At 41.7% G+C, this 23,868-nt stretch overlaps 1 protein-coding gene across 4 annotated transcripts in view; it reads left to right on the top strand.

The window, feature by feature from the left end:
- The window catches only part of LOC148451019 (regulator of microtubule dynamics protein 3-like), a 161,804-nt gene that overhangs the window by 30,645 nt on the left and 107,291 nt on the right, over positions 1-23,868 (top strand). For all 4 annotated transcript variants that reach the window (XM_088462367.1, XM_088462368.1, XM_088462370.1 and 1 more), the window contains one exon: positions 12,861-13,128. In XM_088462367.1, coding sequence (XP_088318493.1) covers positions 12,861-13,128 — 268 coding nt within the window. The remainder of the gene's footprint in view (positions 1-12,860; positions 13,129-23,868) is intronic.

The following is a 23,868-nucleotide window of genomic DNA, read 5'->3' as shown; positions in this document are numbered from 1 at the left end:
GGAGCATCTCTCAAACAATTGGTGAGGGAGCCCACTCACAAAAATGCTATTCTGGACTTGATGCCCACAAATTGTGACAGAATATCGGATGTAAATGTGGGTAAGAACCTAGGATTCAGTGATCACCAAGGAGTATGGTTTAGTATAAAGACAGGGTCCAATTCATGCCATACGCAAACAAAAGTGTTAGATTTTAGGAAGGCTGACTTTGCAGAGATGGAGAGATGTGTTAGTGAGTTAGTGGCAGATTGGAGGAACTTGGATGTAGTGCAGGAAAGGTGGAAAAAAATAAAGAATGCAATACTAAAGGCTACAGACCTTTGTTTTAAAAGGGTTCGGAAAAGTACCAGGTAAAGGAAGTCAGTGTGGTTTAGAAAAGAGGTATCAACTAGTGTGAAATCAAAAAAAGATGGCCTTTGGGAAATATAAGTAGACTCAATATAATGACTACGAAGAGGTGTATCTTGCCAGAAGGAAGGAGGCTAAGAAGGTGATTAGGCGTGCAAAGGCAGAAGCCGAGGAGAAAATGGCCCAGTCAGTAGATGAATGGAACAAAACACTTTTTTTAAGTATATAAGTGAAAGGAGGAAGGCAAATGGAGGAATAATAAGACTTAAGGCAGAGAGTGAGTACATGATTGAGGGCGATATAGCAGCTCTAAATAATTATTTTTGTTCAGTGTTTTGTTCAGTGTTCACTACACAAGGAGAGGAGAAGGGGCCACAGTTAGGTTGCAGAGGCATTCATAAAAATGAGGTAAATTAAATTACATTTACAGAGGAGAGGGTCCTAACAACTCTCAAAACTGAAAGTGGATAAATCAATGGGGCTGGATGGGATACATCCAAGGATACTAAGGGGCCTATGTATCAAAGCTTGACGAGAGATAAAATTGTGAGATATAAATCACCAACCAATCAGCTTTTAACTTACATTTTATAGGCTGTGTTTGAAAAATTAATACTTTTTCTCTCACGATTTTATCTCTCATCAAGTTTTGATACATAGTCCCCAAAAAGAGCTTAAATATGTCCTGGTAACACCATTAACAGAATTATTCAACCAGTCGCTAGTATCAGGAGTGATTCCAGAGCACTAGAAAAGAGCAAATGCAATACCACTGTACAAAAGTGGAAAAAAAGAAGTGAGTAACTACAGACCAGTGAGCCTTATATCAGTAGTGGGAAAAATAATGGAAACACTAGTAAACAAAAGAGTTGTGGAATATCTCAAATCCAACAACTTGCAGGATCCCAAACAGCATGGATTTACTCAGGGGAGATCATGCCAAACAAATCTTATTACATTTTTTGACGGGGTGACCAAAGTAATTGATCAAGGGGGGGGTGTAGATGTAGCTTAGCTAGACTTTAGTAAGGCTTTTGACATGGTCTCACGTCGTAGAATGATAAACAAACTGGAAAGCTTGGGATTGAATTCTATGACTGTTGAGTGGATAAGATCTTGGTTGCAGGGTAGGAAACGGAGTGTTGTAGTAAATGGAGTGTATTGACAGGAGGGAAAGGTTACCAGTGGAGTACCCCAGGGATCTGTACTTGGGCCAGTTCTTTTTAATGTCTTTGTGCCGTATTCAATTAGTTTCGCATCGGCGAGAAAGTTCCGCCTACCTGACTTTTCGCTGCCTTCGCGTGTTTTAGAAGTGAAAGCTCTTTGTGATTTACTCCGTATTCAATTGCCAAACAGGCGAAAACGGGACCCGGCGAATGTGAACCAGGTGAAAAGTGCAGGATGAATTGGGGCAATCACTCTGTACCCCAGAAAAACATGGGCTGACTTTGGAAATCATTATGGTAGTTTAGTATTAACCCTAATTGAACTAGTTAGGGTACTTTAAGTGGTGTTAAATGCTTGTTGTTAGCGTCTTGGTAAAAGTGTGGAAGAATGGCATAAAGCAGAAAATAAGTAGTTCCATCAAATTTGGGCTGCTTGAAAATGGGTACTTGCATGTCTCTAAAGAGAAGTTTTAGAAGAAGTGAAATTACATCATACAAGCACCTGCAATACCCAAAACACTTGGTACCTTCTAAGAGCACCCCCAGAAGCTTATTTCGCTAGTTTTTGACGTTGTCCCCCAGTTTCTTTTATTTTTGCCCCAAATTTATAATGCTTTTTTTTCGGGTGAATTGTCCTTTGGGGGGTGTATTAAGGGTTCTGAGTGGTTTCCCAACATCTGCACTCCAAAATATAGATTTTGCACTTATGCCTTTTTGCAGATGACACAAAAGTATGCAACAGGGTAGACACACCAGGAGGGGTAAAACGGATGACTGAGGATCTGGGTAGACTAGAGGAATGGACATGAACATGACGACTACAGTTTAATGTCAAAAAATGCAAAATCATGCTCTTGAGTCTCAGTAACCTAAAGGCTACATATAGTATCAAGGACACTATAATGGAAAATACAGAGGAGGAAAGGGATTTAGGAGTCACCATTTCAGATGTATATATCTATATTTGGTTTGCTATCTGTTAATAAACAGGAGGCATATATTAAAGATAAAAACAGATATTTATTACATACAAATGGATCCACATACAAACATCAAAAGTTGCAATCAAGTGCACATAAATAAATCAGACATATAAAACTGCAGAGATCAAATGACTCTCTTGCTACGATGTATAATGGTATAACTTGATACCATATCAATGAGGTTCCACAGCACAACGTTCTAATTGCTGCCAATAGTTATGCAACAGTGTGACTTTAAAGTAACAATTTGTTTCCAATGAAAACAGCTGAATTCTGCTATTTAGTGGATAATCACTACTGGCGTCCCAGTGTGATATACAGTCACGCTGAATGTATAGGTGGAAAAGGGGAAAGAAATGATAATACCTCGACCCCTGGAGGGCTGTATCCAAATCAATAGTCGTCCTTACTGTGGCTTGTCCGCTCGCTGTTTGAGCTGCGGCTGGATGAAATCAGCTGCTGTGCTGCGGGATGACAGAGCTGTTCACGGAGCGGTGGTTGTAATAGCGACTGGCGGTATTCTCCGAATGTGCAGTGGAGGAACAGCATTAACCACGGAGCAGGGGCTATAGACTCCGGGGACTCAGCGGGAAACCAGAGCAGCCCACGGAGCAGTGTCTGTACATCAGCCGGCAGTGAACTCCGGGAATGGATTGTCACTTTCCAAAGAACCTCCAAAGTGCAGGTGCAGCAAATGGTGTGGTGCTGTGGATACCTACAGTGCCTGGGTGATGACGTCAACGCGTTTCGTCCCGTAAAAACCGGGACTTTCTCAAGACTGTGTGCCGGTAGTTAGTGGCACTTCCTTAAATTCCTCCAGGCATCGGCCATAATTGGTTAATTAATTAGAAACATCAGATAATAATTTTCTTCAATTAATGGATTACTTCATATCTCAGGATAGAAATCTATTTATGTTGCATAGAGAGCTTGAATTGCACATTTATTAAACTGCATATTATCATAAAGAAATAATAGTAATAATAAAAATACATATATTTATATAAAACATTTACAAAAACGCCTCCTGTTTATAATAGTTTAATGGTATCACTAATATACTATACCATTAAAACAACTATTTATTAATTTTGGTTATTTATTTCTTTTTAAATCTATAGCCACATGGCCTATGTTTTACTATAAATAATCAATACTTCAGATCATAGAGATATTCTTTAATGTCTGCATACTTTACTGGGATACAGATGGTCTATCTAGAACACAGAAATTATCTTATCTATATAATCTATACCTATATTTCATTAACAAAAATCTGGATGTTGCTTCTCAAGAGAATTTCTACAGTAGAACATATATATATATAAAACACTACTGATGGGAACTAGAAATTGAGAAAATGTAAGTGCATAAATGCACCATTGTATGTAAACATATATATATATATATATATATATATATAAAAAATAAAATAAAAAAAAAATATATATATATATATATATATATATATATATATATACACACATCTAACCACAAGATATTAATAAAGCAGGATGAAAACAAATGGAAGAGAATGAGATTAAAACTTAAAAGTTATATGTCTCTGAGCACTACCCATAGGGAGTAGAAAAAAAACATATATGAATTCCTAAACCTCTCACATATACATATGTAAACATCATGGATAATATATTTAGGATAACTCATTCCTCATAAATGGATATCTCGCTATATACAGAAAGTTTAATAACATAAAAATTATGTGAAAATGAAAATAAAATATTAATAAATATAAATAATAAAATGTAAATAGAAATAATAATGATAATAATAATAAAAATATATATGAAATGAAAAATAAAATAAAAATGAAAATAATAATTAAGTTGAAATAATACTTGTGGTATAATAAAAATAAAAATGATGGTGAATAAAAATAAGTAATTATGTGAAAACTTGTTTGAGAATTTCAGTACCTAATATTGAAATTATAGGAGGATGTATTTGATGAAGGCGGCGAAGACGTCCCTCGCCACAACAATCTCTCCTCTCACAATCTTATAATGACATTAGGTTACTAGTCTACTCTACTAATCAGTTTAAATTTAGTGTCAATCAAATGAGATATGATCTAATGCTTTGTTTAATCCTGCAGGATAAAGGGTATCCAACTTGAAGATCCAAGCTGACTCTTTCATACATAATTGGTGGAACCTATTTACCCCTCTTGTGGTGGCTTTGATCTGCTCTACTCCCACAACTGTCAGGCTCGATGGATCACTTTTATGACAATTCAAAAAGTGTCGTGAAACACTATGCGTGGATAGTTTATTGATAATATTGCGTCTGTGTTCCCTGAATCTACATTTGAGTGATCTCGTAGTTCTACCGACATACTGCAGGGAACACGAACACTGTAAACCATATACACAACAAGTGGAGTCACAATTAATATATTGTTTAATCGGGAATGTATCTCTATTCACATTTGATGTAATGCTAGTCGCACGATTTACTATGTGTTTACACGTTAAACACACTCTTTTGTTGCATCTATAGTTGCCTGATAGTCCCGATACTAGCCATGTATTTGTCCTCTGATTATTTTTGAGTGGTCGAAGTTCGCTTGGAGCCAGCAAATTCTTCAAATTGGAATTCTTTTTAAAATGACTCTAGGTTTATTTGATAAGCAGGTTCTCAGAACACAATCCTCATTTAATATAGACAAGTTTTTATAAATGATTTTCTTGATGTTCTCTGACTTACAATTGAATTTAGATACATATAATAGTCTTTCTTCTTCCCCTCTAACCCCTTCTTTGGACCACTTCTTCTTAAAACTATTCCCATTGATACTGTTTCCTATAATTCTTTCAGATTTGTCCATAAGAAGATCTAATCTATTTAAGGTTGTGGCAAACTCCCTTGTCGTATTGAGTAGATCTAGTGGATACCCTCTTCTTTCAAAATGGAGGATCATTTCTTCCATTTGGTTGAAGAAATCTTCATCACATTGACAGTTGCGTCTAAGTCTAAGTACTTGGTTCTTAGGAATGTTTCTTATCCATGGTTGATAATGACCACTGGAGAAATGTAGGTAATTTCTGGTCCCTACTGGTTTTACATAATTAGAGTGGACTATACAGTTCTCCTGTATTGAAAATGCAATGTCCAGAAAATTACCCTTGATGTCCAAGCATTATATACGAATATCCCACATGTAGCTGGGATTGAAGCAATAAAATACTATCTAGAAACAGAATTGACATTATCTAAAGAACGCCGTGACTTTGTTTTAAATTCCATTTTATTTATTCTCACTCACAATTATTTTTTATTTGATAACACTTATTATTTACAGGCACTTGGAATGGCCATGGGGACCAGATTTGCGCCAAGTTTCGCCAATCTCTATATGGGTCGCTTCGAGGAACAACTCATCTGGAGCGGCCCATATAGAGAAAATCTGGTCCTCTATGTCCGTTTTATTGATGATTTATTTATTATTTGGGATGGGGGTTTAGAGAGAGCACTGGCATTTGTGAATTACCTTAATTCAAACACTTTTAACCTTAAATTTACACATACGTTTAGTTATGATGCTATTAATTTTCTGGACATTGCATTTTCAATACAGGAGAACTGTATAGTCCATTCTAATTATGTAAAACCAGTAGGGACCAGAAATTACCTACATTTCTCCAGTGGTCATTATCAACCATGGATAAGAAACAATCCTAAGAACCAAGTACTTAGACTTAGACGCAACTGTCAATGTGATGAAGATTTCTTCAACCAAATGGAAGAAATGATCCTCCATTTTGAAAGAAGAGGGTATCCACTAGATCTACTCAATAAGACAAGGGAGTTTGCCACAACCTTAAATAGATTAGATCTTCTTATGGACAAATCAGAAAGAATTATAGGAAACAGTATCAATGGGAATAGTTTTAAGAAGAAGTGGACCAAAGAAAGGGGTTAGAGGGGAGGAAGAAAGACTATTATATGTATCTAAATTCAATTGTAAGTCAGAGAACATCAAGAAAATCATTTATAAAAACTTGTCTATATTAAATGAGGATTGTGTTCTGAGAACCTGCTTATCAAATAAACCTAGAGTCATTTTTAAAAAGAATTCCAATTTGAAGAATTTGCTGGCTCCAAGCGAACTTAGACCACTCAAAAGTAATCAGAGGACAAATACATGGCTAGTATCGGGACTATCAGGCAACTATAGATGCAACAAAAGAGTGTGTTTAACGTGTAAACACATAGTAAATCGTGCGACTAGCATTACATCAAATGTGAATAGAGATACATTCCCGAATAAACAATATATTAATTGTGACTCCACTTACTGTGTATATGTTTTACAGTGTTCGTGTTCCCTGCAGTATGTCGGTAGAACTACGAGATCACTCAAATGTAGATTCAGGGAACACAGACGCAATATTATCAATAAACTATCCACGCATAGTGTTTCACGACACTTTTTGAATTGTCATAAAAGTGATCCATCGAGCCTTATAGTTGTTGGAATAGAGCAGATCAAAGCCACCACAAGAGGGGGAAATAGGTTCCACCAATTATGTATGAAAGAGTCAGCTTGGATCTTCAAGTTGGATACCCTTTATCCTGCAGGATTAAACGAAGCATTAGATCATATCTCATTTGATTGACACTAAATTTAAACTGATTAGTAGAGTAGACTAGTAACCTAATGTCATTGTAAGATTGTGAGAGGAGAGATTGTTGTGGCGAGGGACGTCTGTCGCCGCCTTCATCAAATACCTCTTCCTATAATTTCAATATTAGGTACTGAAATTCTCAAACAAGTTTTCACATAATTACTTATTATTATTCACCATCATTTTTATTTTTATTATACCACAAGTATTATTTCAACTTAATTATTATTTTCATTTTAATTTTATTTTTCATCTCATATATATTTTTATTATTATCATTATTTTTATTTACATTTTATTATTTATATTTATTAATATTTTATTTTCATTATAATTTTCACATAATTTTTATGTTATTAAACTTTCTGTATATAGCGAGATATCCATTTATGAGGAATGAGTTATCCTAAATATATTATCCATGATGTTTACATATGTATATGTGAGAGGTTTAGGAATTCATATATGTTTCTTTTCTACTCCCTATGGGTAGTGCTCAGAGACATATAACTTTTAAGTTTTAATCTCATTCTCTTCCATTTGTTTTCATCCTGCTTTATTAATATCTTGTGGTTAGATGTGTATATATATATATATATGTGCACATACAATGGTGCATTTATGCACTTACATTTTCACAATTTCTAGTTCCCATCAGTAGTGTTTTATATATATATATGTTCTACTGTAGAAATTCTCTTGAGAAGCAACATCCAGATTTTTGTTAATGAAATATAGGTATAGATTATATAGATAAGATAATTTCTGTGTTCCAGATAGACCATCTGTATCCCAGTAAAGTATGCAGACATTAAAGAATATCTCTATGATCTGAAGTATTGATTATTTATAGTAAAACATAGGCCATGTGGCTATAGATTTAAAAAGAAATAAATAAATAACCAAAATTAATAAATAGTTGTTTTAATGGTATAGTATATTAGTGATACCATTAAACTATTATAAACAGGAGGCGTTTTTGTAAATGTTTTATATAAATATATGTATTTTTATTATTACTATTATTTCTTTATGATAATATGCAGTTTAATAAATGTGCAATTCAAGCTCTCTATGCAACATAAATAGATTTCTATCCTGAGATATGAAGTAATAAATTGATTGAAGAAAATGATTATCTGATGTTTCTAATTAATTAAGCAATTATGGCCAATGCTTGGAGGAATTTAAGGAAGTGCCACTAACTACCGGCACACAGTTTTGAGAAAGTCCCGGTTTTTACGGGACGAAACGCGTTGACGTCATCACCCAGGCACTGGAGGTATCCACAGCACCACACCATTTGCAGCACCTGCACTTTGGAGGTTCTTTGGAAAGTGACAATCCATTCCCGGAGTTCACTGCTGGCTGATGTACAGACACTGCTCCGTGGACTGCTCTGGTTTCCCGCTGAGTCCCCGGAGTCCGCTGCCAGCTGGTCTATAGCCACTGCTCCGTGGTTAATGCTGTTCCTCCACTGCACATTCGGAGTATACCGCCAGCCGCTATTACAACCACCACTCCGTGAACAGCTCTGTCATCCTGCTGCACGGCAGCTGATTTCATCCAGCCGCAGCTCAAACAGCGAGCGGACAAGCCACAGTAAGGACGACTATTGATTTGGATACAGCCCTCCAGGGGTCGAGGTATTATAATTTCTTTCCCCTTTTCCACCTATATATTCAGCGTGACTGTATATCACACTGGGACGCCAGTAGTGATTATCCACTAAATAGCGGAATTCAGCTGTTTTCATTGGAAACAAATTGTTACTTTAAAGTCACACTGTTGCATAACTATTGGCAGCAATTAGAACGTTGTGCTGTGGAACCTCATTGATATGGTATCAAGTTATACCCTTATACATCGTAGCAAGAGAGTCATTTGATCTCTGCAGTTTTATATGTCTGATTTATTTATGTGCACTTGATTGCAACTTTTGATGTTTGTATGTGGATCCATTTGTATGTAATAAATATCTGTTTTTATCTTTAATATATGCCTCCTGTTTATTAACAGATAGCAAACCAAATATAGATATATAGATCCTAATCCACCTACAGTGCCTAGCGCAGTAAAGATTTTGTTTTCATGTTGTTTTTGCTGTGGAGACTTGTGTCTCTGGGTTTTTGACCAAACCCCTATTACTTGCAGCAGGCACGTATTATACTACTCTTTTTGACATTGAGCGCCGGGATATTTGCAATTTTGATTGCAAATAGTTTTTTCTATTTCACCATTTCAGATGACTTGAAGGCAGACAAGCAATGCACCATGTAGATGACTTGAGGACGTCTAGTCAGATGCTTGTAATTAAATGAGTAGAACCTGCGCTTACTCGCTAAGAAGTAAATCAGCAGTGGGCACCTGGGGGTAATCCAGACACCTAGATTATTATTGACAAGGAAATGTGCCTGCGCTTGAAAATGAATAAATGTATATTATTGTAAATGATGATGACTAAGTATGTACTTTATAGATTTATTTATTGCTGTATTAGAGAATTAAGTGGAGTCACATTGCTCCTCTCTGGAATCGATAAAAAACATGTTTTAAAAGGAAAATGTGGGGATGTTTTAAAAGGGAAAAAAAGGGGGGAGAGATTGATAACAGCCTTGATAAAGTTCCTATGGAGGAAATATGGAATAGAATAAAAAATTCAGGATAATAAAAATTATGTACATGCAAAAGCAATAAAAGACTCGAAAAAAGAAACAAAATCTGGCAATTAGAAATTCAGAGTATTTGATAGTTGCGCTCTGGAGGATCGGCATCCTGTACCCTCCGGTCCGTCAACTTACCCGGTGTCCTGCAGTTGCCGAGGTCCTCTGCTACCCTTGATGTTAAGTCCCGCTGCCTCTTGTTGGAGTGTGTGCCTCGATACACACTCACTATTGGTCCACCTCGATCACCAGCCGCGAAGTTGTCTGCCGTAGCCCACACTCCCTTGCGGTCACGTGATCCCAGCTGACAGATGATGCGGCTGGTCACTGCAAGTCAGATGCTTGGTTGCATAGGGAGAGGATCAGTAGCAGGAAAATTAGAAGTAATAATGCCCATGTATAGATCTTTGGTACGGCCTCATCTAGAATGTGTTCAGTTCGGGAGGCCATATTTCCAGAAGGATAGGGATACATTAGAGACGGTACAATGAAGGGCAACTAAAATGGTGCTTGGCCTACAGCACAGAACTTACCTGTAGAGACTAAAAGATCTTAATATGTATAGTTTGGAACAGAGAAGTGAAAGGGAGGACATGATAGAAACACAAATACATGAAGGGTTTTAACAAGGTACAGGAGGGAAGCATTCTTCATAGGAAGAGATGCACAAGAACACAAGGACAAGCACAGAAACTGGAGGGAGGTAGGCTCAGAGGAAATTTGAGGAAATAGGGTAGTGGATAAGTGGAATAGCCTCCCATCAGAGGTGGTGGAACAATTTAAACATGCTTTGGATAGGCATAAGAGTATACTTAAGGAGCAAATAGGGTTGAAGTTGGCAAAAGGATAAATGAAAAAGGGCAGACTAGATGGACCAAGTGGTTCTTATCTGCCGTCAAATTATATGTTTCTATGTAACCGAGGCAGCTGACCCTCTGGGAACAAACTTTATTTTTTAATATCTGCTTTGGAGAGGCAGCTCACTTTTATGTGTATTCTTTTATGCCGCAGGAAATCTGCGTACATGGAACTGTACATAGATCCTCATGGAAGAGCCTGAGGCTTCTGACACCTAATGCTGCAGTGAGGGCTGCTCCTTGCATCATGTCATTTATGTTACCAAGAATCTAAGAGGGGGACATTTGCTGAGTGTGTGTAGTTGCTGGAGGATTGATCAAGGATAAGCTGTCCAAATGGACCAACTCTTTTAAATGTTTTAACAAAGATATTTCACATAGCTGAGTAAGTTGTAATAACTACATGTGCAGTACTTATTTTTTCCGGCATGGTGTAAAGTAATGAAGAGATGATTGTAAGTCTACCGTATAGACATTTACAGTAGTGCAAGTATTAAATATTAATAAACTTTTGTGCCCAACGTCACCATACTATTTTGAAAGGAAAAACGTTAATAACACTTCATGACATATTTTATGTGGGAGATTCAGTTAGGTGCATTTTAACGCGTGGGGAAAGCCATAGATTCCCGTGTGGAATCTACGGTTAGCGTGCATTATCCCATTGTTTACCGTGTGGGGAAAATGCAGATTAATTGAATAGCTCCAGGCATGAAACTCAGAGCTTTTCCCAGCTTGGCAAATCCTGTGCTTAATTGAATTCCCCTCAATATGCATATTGTTTACATACCATCATTTAAGTACATTCAGTCACTTGCTAATTTTAGAATATTAAGATATGCAGCCCATTTAATTCCTTACAGATAATGCATATTTATCGTCCTAGCACATGCATAGGTGACCGGTAACTTTCCTCTTTGGGTTGTGCCACTGTACAAACGCTCTGCATGACCATTTGCAAGATTATGGTGTAATAGATGGAAAAATTCTTCACTACAATGTCCATGGCTACTATGGCTCTCTTATTTTACTTTTTTACTTATTTTATTTTAAAGTAGTCTTGTACATTTTAATGTTTTTTTAATGTATTGGTGTTTGTGTGCATAGAAATGACCATCTTTGAATACGGTGCACCTTTTTGACATGCAAAGCATCCCATTGAATAATAAGCTGACGTCCGATCTCTGCCACCTCTTGTGTAAATATCAGGTAGTTTTTCTGGGGACAATGAGGCTCTGTGGCTGCACTCTGATCCTGGCATGTTTTTGATATGCTATGTGGCTGCACCGATGCTTCATGTGCTTAGCTTGTATTCAGCAATGAATGGCCTGCTCAACCCAGCTTCTCTCGTCAGAAGACACAAAACTCTGCTGGCTGTAATTGCTATCACCTCATCAAACTGAGTCGTGCACTTACACATGGTATAACCATTTAAAAATAGCTGTATGATGTCACAAAATGGCTTTTGCACTATTGCTTCTCATCTTTCCGCTTTTGTAAATCTCCCATGTTACCAGTTGCCATCTATTAAAAGCCAAAAAAGTTTTAGAATTTAAAAAATTAGGGGAGATATAGGGACTGTGGCATAGTTGGACGTAGTCTGTTTTGTACTCTTCTCTTGCATGTACTCGCACTGCCCATGTTCTGGAACCGAGCATACACAAGTACGGGCAATGCAGTGTCATACACAATTCAGTCACAACTCCACATGTGACTGGATGAGAACAGGGCATTTGCACATGTCAAAGTAGTGGCCTATGTAGAGTTGTGTTTATACACAATTAAACACATGGGCACATTCTAAATTATGGTGCATACACACGGTCAGATTTCTTATCAGATATGAACAATAACGATTGTAAAAATCGTCATATCTTTGACATGTACGGCATTGTCGAAGCCGGATAATTGGCTGAGACAGGATCGGTGTAAAATTAGCGCACCGTGGCAACTGTAATATTGATGCCATAATGTAATTAGTTGCTGTGCTACAATATTGAATGTTTGTTTATATTTTCTGATTCCTGGAAAAGGAAATTGCATTTTATGTACAATTGTGATTTTTCGTCTAGCCTTGTTTGCATGTTTGTTTATTTATCAAACTGTAATAATCACTGTGTTCTCTAAATCTTGTCACATCTGGACAAGATTTTTAGAATACATTATCGAAACTGACACATATTTTTTTTTGCAGTTACACTACGGCAAATGCTGAATCAGATTATGACCGTGAAAGCAAAGCGAGTGAGGAAGAGGAGGAGGATGAAGTGAGCTGTGAGACTGTGCGAACAATGCGGAGGGACTCGGTGGATCTAGTCACAGATGATGAAGCGACAATGTTGGCCACTGACACTTTAGATGAGGAGCTAACACTTTTGCTGCAGAAGTCTGACCAGTTGCACAACGGTGATGTTGAGCAGAAAAGGGAAGGATTCCAGCTGCTCTGCAGTAATAAATTGCTGGTACAGTTTATTATTTTTCTCACATTCGCACAATCCTGGTAAAGCAAAGATGGACTTGAATGCACAAATATATTACCATATTAAGTGACTATTTAGGGAAATGACCCACACTTACTAGCCCATGACATTCCTCTCTTCTGTTGTCAAAATGTACTTACCTTCTCTCCCAGAGAGTCTAGGTGTCTCTCTCCTGAATATATAGGAATTCCTCTACACTTCCTGGAGAGCAGTGAACCCACCCGGATCCTACCCACTTCCATATTGGGTTGGAGCAGGAAAGGTGTCTTATGGTGCAAATCGTGTCATCATGGATCCACTCCTGCCGATTAAGGAAGCAAATTGCGATACTGCATAGCGGGATGTGGGGCCAAGGTGACGCACATCACGTTACCAAACTCGCCCTACACATGCCACTTGGACCTCCCCATCTAAATCTCCTAGGTCCCAAAGTAGACAAGTATGTGTTAAAGTTCTGATAAAAGCTAAATCAAAGTAGAGCGCCAATTATCTGACCATGCTCTACGGGAACCAAAAAATTGTGTTTTTGCTGTATTGGCCCATAAACCCTAAATTATGTCATAGAATTGTATGTAAAAACCCCACATACATAGGATTATCCTAGCTACCCTCAGTCTAAATGTATTCAGATGAAGAGTGTTCTACGGTGTCATGATTATCCCAAGTTAGGCCCGGATTCCATTATATTCGAAAAGCATTTTTCAGCGAAAAAGTATCGCCGATTAAGACTTTTCGCCAGTCGGAAACTTATCTCCATATTCAATAGCAAACCCTTTTTGCGTACTCAGAAAGTCAATGCAATGTAATAGGCGAAAAAGATTCGCCTATGAATAGGTGGTGAAAAAAAGTGCAAAGGTGGGGAAGCCACTCTGCACCCTTGGGACAGCCCCGCAAAGGAAAACTGTTTCAAAAAAGCCTAAAAAAAAAAAAGGAACATCCCCAAGAAAGCACTTTGAAAAAGGGGGCGAAAAAGTGCAAAGTGGGGGTACAAACTTAAAAACTAGCGAAATAGACTTTTAGGGGCCCACAAGTATGGGTGAGGTTTTCTTTTTGATTGCATGTGTATGCTGAAGGTGCTTAATACGTTTCTTAGAACTTCACTTTAGCGACCTTTAAATACGCTAGCACCCATTTTCAAGTACTCCAAATTTGACAGGAATACTTATTTTCTCCCAAAAAAACTGCTTTATGCCATTCTTCACCACTTGTGCAAAGACGCTAATTAGTGACAATTGTGTGAACTTAAGTACCCCTAAATTGTTTCCTTAGGGCTAATCGGGCACTACTACATTGATCCCCAAAGTTTCTGCATCTCCTTTGTTCAGGCTGATTTTTCCTGATTCTGACCACTTTTTGCCTGTTCTGACATCGTGTATCTCCGTTTTCGCTTCTTTTGGAATTGAATAGGACGAATTGCAGGTACGCGCCCGATAAGTTTCCACGGCTAAAACACGCGACGTAGGCACGCGACGTAGGCAAAAAGTGCTGCGAGCGAAACCTTTCCGACTTTTCGCGTCTAATTGAATACGGCCCTAACTGTTAAAGCAGACTACATTCATTCTTTGTGAAATGTACTAACCAGTGCTTTCTATATAATCCAAATGTATTCACTGTCATATCTTATCATTCTTTTAGATGCTTAATGTAACCCCCTTTTCTCACTAAAGAGACCCTAGGTTACTAACTCCATTTTGGTCTAATTTTTATCTGTTTTCCAGTGTTAGTCAGCAAATAGTCCATTGTTATTTGCTCCCATTGTATAGTGCATGCCCAGCATAAGTATTTAACTGAACAAAGTAATACTCCTGGTATATGAGGTAATAACTTAATTGTGTATAGTTAATAATACAAGTCAAATATTAGTGTAACTCCTGCTGATGCAGATTAGTGACTGCAAAAGGCAAGTCCTTGTCTTACATTAATACTAGGTAAATATAATGAATTCATTTAAACTGTTGCCAAGGGACTAGGGTTGTAGTTCCTGGAGAATTCTGGAAGTTAAATAGTTTTGGGTACTCGCAAGTTCAGAGCTCAAAACCTTGTAGTCCGTAGCTAATAATAAATAGATACATAGTTTTGTCTATAAATGTTTGATTACTTCTGCAGACATTTACAGAAAGTCACAATAGAAACACTTGTCTCCCCTTCTGCTCACTAATCTGTGGGCCATATTCAATTTGAGAGCGAAAAGTCTGTGCTGGACTTTTCGCTCTACATCGCAACCTTTCTGTGGATAAAGTATCGGGCGTGTGCCCGCTTTATCCCCATATTCAATTAGGAAGCAGCGAAAACGGGAGCCGCGGCAGGTGCATAAATGCGGCTATTGAAGAAGTGGTGAATAGCACACAGGTTTTTTTTTTTACTTTTGAAAAAAAAACTTGTTCCATCAAATTTGGGGTACATGAAAATGGGTGGAAGAATATTTTAAAGTCCCTAAAATTATTTTTAAAAATTCTGCAAAAATGCACCTGCCACTACTCCCGCAATGAAAAAAAACACCTGCTGCATACTTGGGAACCCCTCTGAATTTAATTTGGCTAATTTAGAAGTGTTCCCTGTGTTTATTTTATTTTTATTTTTTTTATTATTATTATTATTATTATTATTATTATTATTATTATTATTATTATTATTATTATTATTTTTCTTTAGCCCCAAAATTAAAGTTAATTTTTTGTGGTGCCCCGATTTTTTTTTTTTTTTTTTTTTAAACTTTTTTTGCAGTTTTATTTTTAGATGACATTCCACTTAGTTAGTGAAGATAACATATGTATTCCTCAGTGTTACAATCTATAATACAATATAACTAATTTTCCTTATATTACATTAGCTTGCTGCATGGTTTTGAAGGGGCTACACCTCAAAAGCTATTGGTGGTACAGCACTGATATTTGGCATGGGCAGGTAGAACTGTCGCTCGGTGCTGCATGCCAAATTTCAGGGCAAAAACAATAAATAAAATCAATAAAAAATGAGGATTTGGGAGTAATCTAAAGTTTCAACTGTCGTTTTTTTCTGAGACACTCACTTAGGACACTTTTCTGCTGTAGTCTATGGGGGATTTCTACTTCAGGGTCCATAGCGGGTCCACAGGGTTGACCTTGGGGTATAGCTGGATCTGGATCCATGGGCACCACGCAGTTAAAACTTTTGCTGCTCCCAGTTATACTTAGGTCCATCCTCCTCTATACCCCGCCCCCGAGCCACAGGCACCTCAGTTTTAGTTGGTGCCCGTCCGGAGTCAGGTCACCCTGTCGCAGTGAGGCTGCAGGAGCAGCCCCTAAGCTTATCTTTTTTTTTTTTCTTGTTTTTACACTTTTCAGAGTGGCAGCATCAAACTGTCCATTAGGACGTCCATGCTGTTACTCCTACACCCTGCTGGCGCCGCAACGCCAGTACAGATCTGGGGATTGCGGCGGGACCCTAGAGTCTGTACTAGCCGGGCTCTGGGGACTCCCTTCGACTGCTGCCGTAAGCGCTGGGGATCAGGTAAGCCGTGGGTCGCCGCGTGCGGGGGCCCGCGGGCACTAAATGCAGTCGGATGTCTCCGGTCTCTGGGGACAGACCTGAGGCGCTAGCAGCGGCGGCGGGCTTCTGCTACACCACCAGGGTGTCAGGCTGGCAGCGGGAACCGGCAACCCTGGGGTTAATTGCTAGCCAGGGGAGGCAGCCTTCCCTGTGTAGCGGCTCCTCCCCTCAGCTCAGCGCGCCTTCGCTCATGTGTGCTGGCGTCGCTGTGCTACTTTTATCTTGCGGCCACTCCTCCTCTGAGGTCTCCGGCGGCCATCTTCTTTTGGCAAAGCATCGCAGATCTCCCAGGCGGTTCAAGTGGTCCGGTCCCCTGTGTACCTCTCCCCTGCTAAAGGACAGTGTACACAGCGCTATATCCCTCCCAGACACTGAATCTGGGCGGTTGATTTTAGCGAAAGGTGCAGTGAGTATATCTTCTCTGCATTGTATGTGACTTTTGCTAGTGCTGCCTGTCTGACTTATTTCTACTTACTGTCAGCTTATACCTATCCCTTTCCTTCTCCTACGCCCGGCAGGTGTGTGGGGGAGGGGGCGTTTTTCTGTGTACCTCACTTATATAAATCAAAGTATTTGTGAGGTCAATCACATACAGCGGTGTGCTACTCAGTACCATTTTGTGGGCTGTTTGTATTGCATACTTGGGAGTGCACAGGTGTTATACGCCTCACCTCTTCTCGGTGATACATATTTATTACAAATTTATTGTGTCATGTCTGATGAGATTGAGCTCTCCGTGGCTCCTGTGTTGTTTTCCTGCCGACGCTGTTCGGCAGGGGTTGATAGGGAGGATTTATCACAGGATGGTCTGTGCGGGTGGTGCCAGCTGGTTCCTGGCCCCTCTAAACCCCCTACGTCGCAGGATCCTCCTTGGGCGATGTTTTCGCAGGTGCTGGCGTCGATCGCGGGCCATTTAGCGGTCCCGACTGCAGTCCCTACTAGGGCATTGCCCCAGCCTACCATCCTCCATTCCCCGGGTGTTCCGCATTTATTGCAGTCTCCCCCGGGGTCTCAGACTGTGGGTCCTTATTCGGGGTTGCCTGTGTACGTACACTCTCCCTCAGTGGCACAGCAGTCCATGGTGCCTTATCAAGCGTTCCTCCACCCTGGGTGGGAGTACTCTTCAGCTCTGTTCAGAGTCTGGCGGCCTCGTCTTCGGCTTTTCAGTCGATGTTACAAGGTGACATGCCCTCAAAGGCGTCCCAGCGCCCCGTTACTGCTTCACTGGCTGCGCAGTTAACAGACACGGACGTGTCTTCAGATAACTGATAAGTACATGAGGACACTGACTCGGATGCCATGGCCCAGGAAGTGGAGACTAAGGACCTCATTCAGAGTCGGTCGTAAGCGGCCGCTCGGTCGTACGCATCCGATGTGTCCAAACCACGCTTGCGCGTGGTTAGTTGTGCGCATGTGCGTACGAGGCTTTGCGATCCAAAATGCTGTAGATCGTATGACTTACGAGCAGGAAGTGGCTTCCGAGAGTTGATTGACATGAAAGGCCGTTTGTGGGTGTTGACGGGGGTGGTGGCCTAAAAACGCAGGCGTTCCTCACCGTTTTAGGGGCGTACATAAATTTCCTGCTACGACCGACATAGAAGGCTGGAAGTAGTAAAACGTCACTCTGCGAGCAGGTTAGAGGCCTGGCTGATCGTACAGCTTGAGGTTGGACATGTGCTCTCTCCAGTGCCAGAGTACAATCGATACTATCGAATGTGACTAATGTTATGTTTGATGTTTCTATTTTGTGCCACACAATGCAAGCAGCTAATAATCGTTTGTTGTTGCTAATAACGCTGCTAATTGGCTTGTAATTGATTCAGTTGCGTTTGCATTAGCGAATAATAAGAATAAATATATTTCATGGGGATGACTTATTCTATGCAGTATTTTGTTAATTTTTGGTGTAATTTGCACACAACACAAGCGGCCGCAACCATCAGAACAAAATTAACATACAGCGACTGACAACAATTGACTCGATCGCTAGCTGCTATCACTCGCTAGCTAGAAGGATGTGCATTGTTCACGTATGGGCGTCACTTTGGTTGCGACCGACCGGCCGTGCGATTGCTTCCTTTTTCAGTGTTGCGGTCGTTAGGCGTACGACCGAGCAGCAGCTTACGACCGACTCTGAATGAGGTCCTAAGTCTTCCATTAATGTGCCGGCATTGGTTAGGGCGGTGCGGGCCATCCTTCACATAGAGGAGGATGCACCGGCTCCTAGGTCGAAGTATCCTAATTTTAAAAAGGCTAAGGTAACTTCAAATGTTTTTCCCCTGTCTGACCAATTGACGGATCATATGGCGGGGGCCTGGCAGTCGCCCAGTAAGAGATTCCAACCACAGAAACGGTTGGCATCCAGTTATCCTTTTCCTGAGGCTCATTGCCGGAAATGGGAAACCCCACCGGCGGTGGATTCCCATGTCACCCGCTTAATTAAAAGCGCTACATTGCCCTTGCCGTCTATATCTCTTCTCTAAAGGATCCCACGGACAGGAAAGTGGAGACTTGTTTAAAGTTATCTACTCTCTCTCTGGGGCAGTGGCCCGTCCGTCCATGGCCATCTCTTGGGTGGCTAAAGCCGTTGAGAGCTGGGCCAACGCTTTAGAGGATACTTTTCCAGACGATGCTCCAGATATCCAGAGAGCGTTAATAGGACAGATGAGAGATGTGGCTTCCTATATTGGGGAAGCATCATTAGATGCCAGCCTGCTGACCTCTAGAGTTTCAGCTGCAGCTGTGTCTGCTCGTCGGTCCTTGTGGCTGCGGTCCTGGAGAGCTGACGCAGACTCTAAAAAGGGGGAGTTGCTATTTGGTCCAGACTTGGACAAAATAGTGGATACTCTGGCTAAATCCAAGTGAGCCTTCCTCCCTTCGGCTTCAGCACCTGCTAAGGTGAGGAGCTCCGCTTTTCGGTCCTTTCGGGTTCAGGATAAGGCTAAACGTCAGTCCTTCCCTAGGCAGTCGGCGACTAAGACCGCCTCTAAGCCCAAGAAGCAGGCCTGGAGTGCCAGACGCCCTTCTTCCAAGCAGGAAGATAAACCTTCTGCCTGATCGGACGGGCTTCCCTCTGGGGGACCCCAGAGTGGGAGGCCGACTTCTTCAATTTGCCCAGTGCTGGCACAATACCACCACGGATGCCTGTGTTAGAGAAGTGGTCTCCCAGGGGTACGCCCTGTCTTTTCGGCACAGACCGCCCCACCAGTTTTTCTGCACGAGTCCTTCTCAGGACAAAACCAAAGCTTTGCAGATTCAGGAAGCTATAGAGTCCTTGCTGAAAGTAGGGGTCATTGTTCCCGTTCCTCAGTCACAACGAGGGATGGGGTACTACTCTACTCTGTTTCTGGTGCAGAAACCCAATGGTTCTCATCGCCCTATCCTCAATTTAATGTCTCTGAACAAATTCCTCAGAGTTCCCAAGTTCAGGATGGAAACGTTACGTTCCATCATTCTGGCGATGAAACCTGGAGATTATATAATCTCCCTGGCTATCACGACGTCTACCTCCATGTTCTGATAGCACCTTTGCACCAGCGGTATCTGAGGTTCGCTATCCTACAGCATCACTCAGTTTCGGGCGCTACCCTTTGGCCTCACCACGGCACCAAGGGTATTCACCAAAGTGATGACGATCATGGCCGCACATCTTCGGAGGCAGAATGTACAGCTGCTGCCATATCTAGTCAACCACCTTTTGCTGGCGAGCTCTCCGGAGGTACTGCTTCAACATCTCCACCTGACTATCGCTTGTCTGCAAGCGCACGGGTGGTTGATAAATTGGAGAAAGTCCTCCCTGATTCCATCGCAGTGGATGGTTCATGTGGGAGCCCTGCTAGATTCTTGTCAGCAAAGGATCTTCCTGACTCCGGAAAAGGTCTCCTCCCTACAGCTGCGGATACACAGTTGCCTGAGCAGTTGCCGCCTGACTGTCCATGGTGTCGGCATTCGACATGGTGGAATTTGCCCAGTTCCATTCACGGCCCCTGCAGGGGCTGATTCTATCAGAATGGAACGGGTTACCTCACCGGATCCGCTCTTAAATGCTGGTGTTGTCCCCGGAGGTTCGGCAGTCTTTGGCTTGGTGGCTTCAGACAGCTCATCTGGTCGAGGGGCGCCCCTTTTGGATCCCGGACTGGGTCCTGCTCACAACAGATGCCAGTCTCCGGGGTTGGGGGTCAGTGACACTTCAGGGACGTTGGTCTGCGGAAGAAGCACTTCTCCCCATCAACATCCTGGAACTGCGGGCGGTGTACAGGGCCCTGCAGTCATCCGGCATCGCTCTTCAAGGAAGGGCGGTTCAAGTTCAGTCCGACAACGCCACCACGGTGGCGTACATCAACCACCAGAGAGGAACTCGCAGTCGGGCTGCGATGTTGGAGGTGTCTCGCATCCTTGCTTGGGCGGAGTGCCACATTCCAGCAATCTTGGCGGTCTTCATCCCCGTAGTCCTCAATTGGGAGGCGGACTTCCTCAGCCGTCACGATGTGCATCCCGGGGAATGGTCGCTTCACCCAGAGGTGTTCCAGCTACTCGTGGACAGATGAGAGCTGCCAGAACTAGACTTGATGGCCTCCGTCACAATCACAAGTTGCCTGTTTACGGGTCAAGGACAGGAGACGCAGGCGCTTGTCTGGTAGACGCGCTGTCGGTGAAATGGACGTTTCATCTGACGTATCTTTTTCCTCCGATATCCCTGCTCCCTCGGCTCCTGCGGAAATTCAAGCAGAACGGCGGCACGCTCGTGCTGGTGGCTCCAGCGTGGCCCAGACGTCCTTGGTACTCCGATCTGAAGAGCCTCTCCATCGACGCTCCGTAACTTCTTCCTCAGCATCGGGACCTATTGTCTCAAGGGCCCTGCCTTTACCCGGATCTGGGTCGGCTGTCTTTGACGGCGTGGCTCTTGAGACAGCCGTCTTAAGGTCTCTGGGCTTCTTGGGTTCGGTTATTAGTACCTTGCTCAGGACACACAAGCCTGCTTCCGCACGGATTTACCACAGGGTGTGGCGCACTTACTTTCAGTGGTGTGAGTCTAGAAACTATGATCCTCAGGTGTTCAGAATTTCTAGGATCTTGGAATTTCTTCAATCAGGTTTGGACCTAGGCTTACGCCTGAAGGTGCATGTGTCTGCGCTGTCCGTGTGGTTCCAACGAAGGATCGCTACACTGCCAGATGTTCACACTTTTTTCCAAGGTGTTCTCCGAATCCAGCCTCCCTTCGTGCCTCCTGTGGCTCCTTGGGACTTGGCGGTGGTTCTTTGGGTCCTGCAGGGTCCTCCTTTTGAGCCTCTTGAGTCGGTGGAACTAAAGTGGTTAACGTTTAACACTGTTTTTTCTCCTGGCAATTGCTTCTGCCAGGAGGGTGTCAAAATTGGGGGCGCTTTCCTGTCCCCCTTTTAACTGATTTTTCACCAGGACAGAGCGGTGCTTCGCACTCATCCTGAGTTTTTAGCTAAAGTCGTTTCGAAGTTCTACATCAGTCAGGAACTTGTTGTGCCAGGTTTTCAGTCACCTGATCTTTCAGCTGGTGAGGCTTCCTTGGATGTAGTCCGTACTCTCAGATTTTATGTGGATAGGACTGCTTCCATTAGGAAGTCTGATTCATTGTTTGTCCTCTTTGGTTTGCACAGGAGGGGTTGGCCTGCCAACAAATAAACGTTAGCCCATTGGCTTTGTTCTGTTATTTGTGAGGCTTATGCACAGGAGGGTTTACCTGTTCCAGCCTCTGTTAAGGCACATTCCACTCGTTCTGTGGGTCCTTCTTGGGCTGCTAGACGTGGCGCCTCTGCTGTTCAGCTATGTAAGGCGGCCACCTAGTCTTCCATTCAGACGTTTTTGAGGTTCTATGCGTTTGACACCTTTGCCTCTCAGGATGCATCCTTCAGGCGCAGGATTCTCCTTTCTGCTCAGGAGCGTCCCTGCCCTTAGTTGAACTGCTTTGGGACATCCCCAAGGTCAACCCTGTGGACCCCCTATGGACCCTGAGGTAGAAAACAAGAGATATGGTAAGAACTTACCTTTGTTATTTCTGCTTCTACGAAGTCCATAGGGTCCACAGGGCACCCGCCCTGTTGCACCTGGCTTCATATGGGCTGTGTGGCTGTTCACCGGTTTTCCGTCTCCCATTTCTGTATGGTTTCTTGTGTGTTCCAGTCTTCCTTCTCTCTGTTTAGTCTCCTCCTCCGGCCTTAGAGGAGGATGGACCCAAGTGCATCCTGGGAGCAGCAAAAGCTTAAACTGTGTGGTGCCCGTGGATCCAGATCCAGCTATACCCCAAGGTCAACCCTGTGGACCATATGGACTTCGTAGAAACAGAGATAACAAAGGTAAGTTCTTACCATATCTCTTGTTTTTTGGGACGGTAGAACTCAGGGTAGGGGGTGAAGTTAGACTTTGGGTTTGTTTTATTTGGTAGCTATTGTTCCAGGGTAGGTGCTTTTGGGGTTCAGGTAAATTAGAAAGTTACGGATTTTAAACTATTACGTCATGAATGTGCCATTATACAGATAGGAATCTTCAACTTGTTGTGCAGTTTCAGTTGGTGCCTTCAGCAGGTGTATTCCAATGAGCACACAATTCTGTGAATTAGCTGCTCCACTATTTTGTGAGTGACGGCAATCTCACTCTGTGAGAGTGCTAAATCTGTAGTTAATTATCTTAGACGTTGCGCTCATTAACACCTGAGCACAATAGTTTAGTCTCACTTGAGTCCAGCAAAAACTGATGCAATTTCAACACAAAGATTTCTTTAGCACCAGGTCCTAATACTTTTTCTTCAAAACGCACTTTAAAGACGACCAGTCAGGGTCCATAAATCTGTTAATATAAAATAGAAAGGGAGCACTCCATAGTGCAATAGGGCTGACGAAGTCTCTGACAGAACACTCTCCTGGCTATCTCCACATTGTATGTGAGACTGACGTGTTCCGATTGGCAGTGGCTTCTGTTGGTGGCTAGCGGCGGGTTGTGTGAACCCAACAGGATCCAGGGACGCTGTTTGGAGATTGCCTGGTGAAGTATTTTAAAAATTCCATGTGGTTACCAACCCACACCGTTTTTTTAACAGGTACAAGCAGCACTATAACATTATACTTTTTTTAAGTGTTACCTGGTTTCAAATTAAGTAAGCGTTTATTGCATATGGAGCGCACCTTTCTATTTATATATTGGGAACCTTCTCTATTATGCCCTGCT

The sequence above is a fragment of the Taudactylus pleione genome, unplaced genomic scaffold, assembly GCF_031769625.1.
Source record: "Taudactylus pleione unplaced genomic scaffold, aTauple2 ptg001208l, whole genome shotgun sequence".
Classification (NCBI taxonomy): domain Eukaryota; kingdom Metazoa; phylum Chordata; class Amphibia; order Anura; family Myobatrachidae; genus Taudactylus; species Taudactylus pleione.
The sequence above is the reverse complement of the archived record's forward strand: the minus strand, read 5'-3'. Positions and strand labels throughout refer to the sequence as shown.